The 7,772-nt window shown below is 36.9% G+C and overlaps 2 protein-coding genes across 3 annotated transcripts; one reads left to right on the forward strand and one right to left on the reverse strand.

Moving 5' to 3' along the window:
* The first annotated feature begins 1,414 nt into the window (after positions 1-1,414).
* LOC103502990 (alpha-L-fucosidase 1) lies at positions 1,415-3,575 on the forward strand. Its single transcript, XM_008467129.3, has 3 exons — positions 1,415-2,196; positions 2,319-2,555; positions 2,653-3,575. Exons 1-3 carry the CDS (start codon positions 1,586-1,588, stop codon positions 3,407-3,409), a joined length of 1,605 nt encoding a protein of 534 aa, XP_008465351.1. The 5' UTR covers positions 1,415-1,585; the 3' UTR covers positions 3,410-3,575.
* LOC103502991 (uncharacterized) lies at positions 3,412-6,992 on the reverse strand. 2 transcript variants are annotated; one of them, XM_008467130.3, is made up of 10 exons: positions 6,825-6,992; positions 6,423-6,545; positions 6,137-6,203; positions 5,765-5,830; positions 5,162-5,255; positions 4,906-5,019; positions 4,554-4,654; positions 4,350-4,424; positions 4,172-4,264; positions 3,412-3,970 (listed from the first exon to the last, which is right to left on the reverse strand). In XM_008467130.3, exons 2-10 carry the CDS (start codon positions 6,434-6,436, stop codon positions 3,665-3,667), a joined length of 930 nt encoding a protein of 309 aa, XP_008465352.1. In that variant the 5' UTR covers positions 6,437-6,545; positions 6,825-6,992; the 3' UTR covers positions 3,412-3,664. The 2 variants fall into 2 exon arrangements, with proteins under 2 accessions (XP_008465352.1, XP_050947726.1); XM_051091769.1 differs by having other exon boundaries at positions 6,423-6,537; positions 6,825-6,935.
* Positions 6,993-7,772: the final 780 nt, after the last annotated feature.

The raw sequence follows: 7,772 nt of genomic DNA on the forward strand, positions 1-7,772 counted from the left end.
CAATGGGCAAGGATTTGGAAAAGCCCACAAAAAAATCAAATACCTAAACTCATCCCAACTCTCAAAAAGGTATGATAGAAAGTATGCTAAGAGTTTGAACTTGAAAAGAAAGCCAAAGACAGAAAGCAAAACAATTCAAAGCGGCATTATATCAAACACCTACCATGCATATTAATAAGCAAATATTTTATCAAACAAGACAATGTCAGGAGAGAATTGAAAACAATAATACTCGAATTCGTAAACATTAAAAACATCCCCAATAGATAAAGAAGGAACAAACATACAGAAATTAAAGAACATAGCCCAAGAATCATGATCCTCTATTCTTTACTAGCTACCATAACGGCAATAAAACACAATTTGAAAGGCGGGAAGCAAAATAATTAAAGAACTTAAAATGAAGAACCAACCCAGAATACCAGAAGATTTACCCCAATAGATACTGCTAAACGCCGAAGCCTGCAGGAGTAAAGGGCATTCGCCAGCACAAAAAGTTGCGGTTTTTAGAGAAATCTGTAGTCGTTTTTCTTAGACGAGAGAAGACAAAACCGAAGAGAACAGCTAGCCGGAGAGAAGACAAAACCGAAGAGAAAACCTAGCCGGAGAGAAGACAAAACGGAGAAGGGAGATGCCTAGCCGGAGAGAATGGAGAAGACGAGTGGAAGAGGAAAAGAGAAACAAAAAGAAATAAAGATGGGAACGAAACGAGAGAAACTTGTTTTTTTTGTTCCCACAAATTCTTAGATAAAATAGAAACGTTCCTTATTATTTTGAGAACAAGAAACAGGAAACTTTATCAAACAAATTCGTTTCTTAAAAATTAGAAACAGAAACAGGAAACGAGAAACAGGAACGTTATCAAACGGGCCCTAAAACACTCTATGTGGATTAAATTACTAAGATGGAATGTAGGTATTTTCTTTCAATTATTTTGTTTTTTTTTAAAAGAGTAAAAGATTTTACTTTTAAAAATGGCAAAAAAAAAAAAAAAAGAAAAGATGGAAATCAATCATCAATTTGATGAAAATAATTAAAAAGTTTAATAAAAGAATTCAAGTTGGTAAAGTTTCACTAAGTGGAGAATAATTTTAAAAAAATAAAAAAGGTTAAAAAGTAAATAGGTCTAAATTTGTGAGAGAAAAAATGTTGGTTGAGAATAAGGCAACACAAAGAAGCTTCAAGTCAGGAAAACCTCGAAGTCAAAAAGGCCCATTGGGCTGCACGGACTTTAATGGGCTTTTTAAAACTTGAAAAATGAGAAATTGTCAAATTGAGGAATAGCCACAGAGAGAAATGGTCAAAGAAAGCTAAAGATACTGCAAATAATTTGTTAGAATTTAAAATTTTAATATGTTTGGTTAAATATTTTGGTTAATTGTGTGTATTTAAAAATGACCCCTATTATCACTTGTTTGAACTTTAAGACGAAGGAACTGAACTAATGCTGAGATATTTAACAACTCCTTTGGTAAGGACGGTCAGCGCAAGAGCTTGAACAGTGAAGTTTAATGGCGGATGGTGATCCATAAAGCCTCCTACTCCCACTCCCACTCGATCAAATTCCAAAATCCCTTCTCTTCCGATGAAGAATCACAATATCATATTCTTCACCAACTGCAATTTCCCTTTACCCTTTTCGCTTCTCAATTCAATTTCATCGTTCTCTCTCTTCTTCCTCCTCTCTCTTTTTCTTCAACCAATTTCTACTTCTTCTTCTTCTTCTTTGATTAACAATCCTCCTCCGCTTCCCATTCTTCCCATCCCCTCCGCTAGTCAGATCCAATGGCAACTCGGAAACATGGCTCTATTCCTTCATTTTGGCCCAAACACGTTCACTGATTCCGAATGGGGAACTGGCCACGCTCACCCATCTGTCTTCAACCCCATCAATCTCGATGCTGCTCAATGGGTCCGAGTCGCCAAGGACGCCGGGTTTTCTCGTATCATTCTCACTGCGAAGCATCACGATGGGTTCTGCTTATGGCCGTCGGAGTATACAAATTATTCAGTGAGCTCGAGCCCTTGGAGAAATGGCAAAGGAGATGTGGTTGGGGAACTCGCCAAGGCTGCTAAAGAAGCGGGACTTGGATTGGGTCTCTATCTGTCCCCATGGGATCGTCACGAGTCATGTTATGGTAAAACTCTGGAATATAATGAATTCTATCTTGGGCAAATGACTGAACTGCTTACCAGGTAGTGGTTCTTGGTTCTTTGCATTTTTTTTTTCTCTTAAATTGTTCGACGAATTGCTTCTTTTGTTATTTGACGTAGATGGGTAAATTTTTATCCGGAAATGTATGTTGAGTTGAGCTTAGGTATGGAGAGATCAAGGAAGTGTGGTTGGATGGTGCAAAGGGGGAGGGTGAGAAGGACATGGAGTATTTCTTTGATTCTTGGTTTAGTTTAATTCATCAGCTTCAACCAGGGGTTGTCATTTTCTCCGACGCTGGTCCCGATTGTCGGTGGATTGGTGACGAAGCTGGTATTGCAAAGCCTACTTGTTGGTCTCTTTTCAACTCCAGTTCTGCAAAGATTGGTGGCACTGATTCTCGGTGAGTTCACTTCTCAAATTTCTATGGTTTCTTTTTAACTCCAGTTCTGCTTGGTGTTTCTATTTTTCCAATATTTCTCTGTGTCAATGGTATTCAGATACTCTGGGGAAGGTGACCCATATGGCCATGACTGGATTCCAGCTGAGTGTGATGTCTCAATAAGGCCTGGTTGGTTTTGGCATCCATCAGAAGTTCCAAAATCTGCAAGAACTCTTCTTGATATATATTACAAATCAGCTGGTAGAAACTGTCTCTTGTTGCTAAATGTACCACCAAATTCCTTTGGTTTAATATCAGATGAAGATGTACAAGTACTTCAAGAATTCACCAAGATTCGAGACTCCATTTTCTCCTACAATTTGGCTGAAAATGCTCTTGTTGATGGTAGCAGTACGCGAGGAGATGACGAAGATGTCCGCTTCGCCCCTGCCAATGTCCTCAAGGAAGGTATTTACACTTACTGGGCTCCTGCTGAGAACCAACCCACCTGGGCATTGTATTTAAACCTTCAAGATTCTATATCTTTCAATGTGCTGCTTATTCAAGAACCAATTCACATGGGACAAAGGATTATTGAATTTCATTTTGATATTCTGGATGATGAGGGTGTTTGGAGTACAGTGGTGAGAGGCTCCACAGTGGGATACCGAAGAATTCTAAGATTTCCAATTGTAGAATCTCAGTTTTTGAGACTTGTTATTGAGAAGTCAAGGGCCGATCCCCTCGTTTCTTATTTGGGGATTCATTTGGACAACTTCTCTCACTTGGATAGTCATTTGGATAAGACGAGCATCAGCGGCAGTGAAATTCGTCAACAGATTACCCTAAACAATTCTGAGATTTCTGCTGTATAATATTTGTAACGAACATTGTTTCATTTCATTGAAATCAACACAAAAACTGCAACTATGGCAGGGTTGTTGATGCTATTAAGCATTACAAACTGAACAGAGAATGTATACATATTTGTGGCATTCCACCTAAAATTTAAGGAAAACCATCAACTGTTTCATAATCAAACATCATCAAAGCGCAATATATAATACTAATATGAATTTAACCTAATTGTTTGTATAAATACAGCAAAAGATCTCTAAAAGCAAGAGGGGTCAAACAATTTTTACATCTTGCAGAAGCCGAGCAGCCATCGAGCCCATTCTTCTAGCTTCCCAGTCGCCCAGTTTCTTATCCTTGTGTTCTGTAACTGGCTCCTCTGTCTTCTGGATTCCTGTTTCATCATAACTTACATCCTTTTCGTTGTTGAAACTCACATCTGTTTCGTCATTCTCCTGTCTCGAACAAACTGTGTCAATTTCTTGTTCTACATTGCCTTGAGTGTTCTTTGCGTTCCCAGCTCCGGACTTTATACCCATAATGTAGAGCTGAATGCTGGGATGCTGATACTGGGAGTCCATCTGCAACAAATACCGCAATAAAAAATGTAACACATATTACATTTGCTTTTGACCATTCTTGTGTCGACATTCTCCAAACTAAAGAAAGGATTAACATCTTAGTTTACAGCAATTTCAGAGACTCAAGGTTAACATCTAAATTAAGATCTTAATTTACGGTCAAACTAAGCAAGGATTAACATTTGAAGTAATATAGCGTACCTTTGATTGGGATACAGTTTTCACCTCAAAGTTCGTTTTCCACATCTCAAGCATTTGCTCGTGAACATTTGTCGATCGAATCTCATACCCCAACTTCACATAACAAGCGGTAATAACTAAATAATAAGGGAACCATAGAATCCAATGTGAAAATATGGAAAAAAATAATATTCCATACCATAATTGTAGTTTTGGGACCTGATAATGCATGTATTGTCTTTAAAAGTGGTTCCAAGAGATGTTCTGCGTAAACCTTCACGTTGAAAAAACAAATTTAAAGCTTTTGTGGTCACTTATCCGCTTTGGAAATCACATAAGAAAAACATGCAATTGAATAGGGTGTCATTGTGCGCCTCAATCAGAAATAATTGTATAAACGTACCACGTCCGTGCCGATAATAAAGTCAAACGGTGGACCAACAGCCTTAATATGATCTTCATTCCCCCAGTCTAATTCTGCTGCCTTGATTGAACCAAATGAATCTACAGAAAACAATTTCCCCTAATTAGAATCACTAAAGAAAATGAAAGGCTCTCCCTAATTACAAAGATTATCACTCTGCTACAATCAAATTAAACCAAAATTTTCTCTTGACAAAGTTTCACATGGGGTGCTGGAATTCAAATCCTAAAACAAACTTCAAACAGACTGAACTTTTCTAATTGAATTGCCAGAATTAAAATGCTAATGACTGTTAGAAGGAAGTTTGAAATTTATAATTTTGAAAGGCTACCTGAAGGGTTCATCTGTGCTAAGCTTGGTGTATTACGTTCTATATTTCTCGATAGTATAGGCAAAACCTCCCTTTGGTCTGTAGCAACCACATCACATCCAAGCAATGCCATGCCTAAAAAGAGCAGTTCAAATCAAGATTGTAAACTACAGCAGGAGTGTACAGCCGTTAAAGCACAAGGATTTGCAACCACAAGGACTGGTTTCAGATTAAACTTTACATTAAAAAAACCAAACAAAAACAAAAAAAAACTTACCAAAGCCGGCCAGCCCACAACCAGCTCCAAGTTCGATGACACGCTTTCCTTTAAGTTTAGAAGGGCTAAATTTTCCTTTACGGCAATTCCTCTCCTGAAATAGTAAAAAAAGAGATCAATAGTTATTAAAGAATGATAATCTTCCAGATTCAATTACGGTACAAGTCACGCTACTCATGAAAAAAATACATCTAATCTAATAAGGGATGCACATGAAGGGGTTACGGTAAACTATAGATAAACTTAGTTATATTGAATGATATTTCACATTCTATGCTAACAGGGGCTTTATAAAAATCTAATACAGCAGAGCTTTCAGCTCTTAGTATTTGCTTCTTGTGATCAAAGAGAACTGAAACTCACATTTCATAACAACGCCGATAATCAAAGTAAATGACATGCAATGCTTTCACTTTCACAAATAGAAAGCATCTTCAAAATATGTTCAATTTGCCTAGGGTGTCATATGCTGTTAACAGAGAATAACAAAACTAACAAATTTTCCCTTCGTAAGTAAGATAATACATATAAATCCGCACTCTGTAAGAAAAATAGATTGACAAATGAGAATCAATGAGAATGTAAAGGTAGAGCAGTGATTACCAGAAACTTGACAAATACCAATGATGCATCCCACACTGTTGTTCCTAAATGTTTTGAATTGGGATCCTATAACATCGCAATGTAACATACTTCCATGGTCAGATAGACATAAATAAGGTTATTACAGAAATGACTGTGAATAGAAATTAGCATTTTGAGTACAAAAATGTCTCTCAAATCTCAAAAGGTAGAGGATCCGACTGTGAATGAGTTTTTTTGCACAAGCCCTTTGCAAGCTTAGCTAACACCAATGAGCTATTACAGATATGCTCTTGAAATAGCAAGGATGCGATACACAAGACTGGCAGATGACAACTCCCAATCAGAAAGAAAGTTCAAACATGAAAATTTGAAGTAAGGTTCAGGCAATACCTGATAGAATCGCAATTCATGACCCAATACTTCCATGGTCATGGTAAATGTACTGGGAGAATTTAACCTGAAAATACCAAATTAAATAACATATTAAAGAATCAAGCAAGCATAGATGGCAAGGAAAAAAAAGTTCTAGATTGAACCCATAACTTAAAAAAACTGAAATCTTATGACATGCACATCTTATTCTATTTTCAATATATGTACAGAAACCATGAATTACTTTAAAGGATGGTGACCACTAATACAAATTAGTAAAAAAAACAGGAAAGCTAAACAATACCTGTCAGCCTCCATAGCAAGAACCTCAAATTCCAACTTCGCAGTCAAAAGGGTAATTGGACCTTCGATCAGAACGAATTCAATTTTCCTCTTGATTTGGGGAGATTGAAAGAGACCTAAGAAGCTAGACAAACAAAGAGTAGGTAACACATGAACCAAAATGATGAATACTACTTAGTAAATGCATACATAGTCTAAATCCTTGTGTCCATTCCGTTAGAAACCAGATTACCAGCACCAGCAATCATCTTTAAACTAATTCCTTCTTTCCAAGAGGAAAGAGACTAGATCAAACACTGAACTCAAATTCTAGACAATGAAAAATGTGAAAGATAAATGCATATAAAATTGAGTTTTTGACAAACAGAATACGGTTTTATCTGAAGAAAGAGAAGAAACGTACCAAATTGATGGAGCTTCTCAATTCTTCGAGTCCAGTTCCGTGCATTTCAGGTCTCCTGTATTCGTTGGGGTTTTTCTTCCCCTCCGTTCCCGGCGGAAGAAACCACGGGAGAATAAGTGGGCCGTTCTTTGACGTCAGGCCCATCCGCAACTGGGCCGGCTCAGATGCTTTAAAAGATGGGTAATTATAATAGGTAGCAATTTTTAGAATAATTATTAAGTATGTAGCAATATTTTAAAAAAATTGCAAATATAGCAAAGTCTATCAGTGATATACTTCTATCGTTGATAGACTCTTATGGTTTATCAGTGATAGACCAATATTTGCTACATGGTCTATCGGTGATAGACTTCTATCATTGATAGATTTTGACAGATTTTGCTATATTTGCAATTTTTTTAAAATGTTGCTATATACTTAATTATTTTGAATATAATTGCTACATTTGCAACTATCCCTTAAAAGATGGGGCGAGTGGGTATATAGCATTTGACCCAAAATATATTAAGGATATAGCGAAAATTATAAAAAATTGCAAATATGGCAATTTTAATAAAAAAGACGAAATTACCCCTACATATATTTTCTTCCACTTTCTTCGCGTTTCAAGCAGATTCTTCGCGAGTGGGAAAGTGCAGACGATTTCAAGCACATTGTGGAGTCTGCTTTTCATCCTCTTCCTATTTTCTTCCACTTTCTTCCTACTCCCATTTGGTTTTCCGGTGCCGGTACTTTCCTCCTCTTTCTATTTTCTTCCACTTCTTCCTACTCCCATTTGGTTTTCCGGTGCTGGTGCCGTTCTGCCCTACTACTTTCTTCTATTTTGTTTTCCTTTCGCCACGCTGCAGGTACTATTTTCTTCTATTTTGTTTTCATTCCACCGCACTACGTTCTACGCTATGTTTTTCAGTTTGTGTCTATCAATGATGTGTTTCTATCACTGATTTA

This window comes from Cucumis melo, chromosome 11, assembly GCF_025177605.1.
Source record: "Cucumis melo cultivar AY chromosome 11, USDA_Cmelo_AY_1.0, whole genome shotgun sequence".
Taxonomy (NCBI): Eukaryota; Viridiplantae; Streptophyta; class Magnoliopsida; order Cucurbitales; family Cucurbitaceae; genus Cucumis; species Cucumis melo.

Coding starts and splice junctions, on each gene's coding strand:
- LOC103502990 (XM_008467129.3), top strand. CDS start 1,586: ATGAAGAATCACAATATCATATTCTTCACCAACTGCAATTTCCCTTTA. Junction 2,197..2,318: donor ATGACTGAACTGCTTACCAG/GTAGTGGTTCTT, acceptor AGTTGAGCTTAG/GTATGGAGAGATCAAGGAAG. Junction 2,556..2,652: donor ATTGGTGGCACTGATTCTCG/GTGAGTTCACTT, acceptor AATGGTATTCAG/ATACTCTGGGGAAGGTGACC.
- LOC103502991 (XM_008467130.3), bottom strand. Junction 5,020..5,161: donor TTGTGGGCTGGCCGGCTTTG/GTAAGTTTTTTT, acceptor TGCTCTTTTTAG/GCATGGCATTGCTTGGATGT. Junction 4,425..4,553: donor TTATTATCGGCACGGACGTG/GTACGTTTATAC, acceptor TTCAACGTGAAG/GTTTACGCAGAACATCTCTT.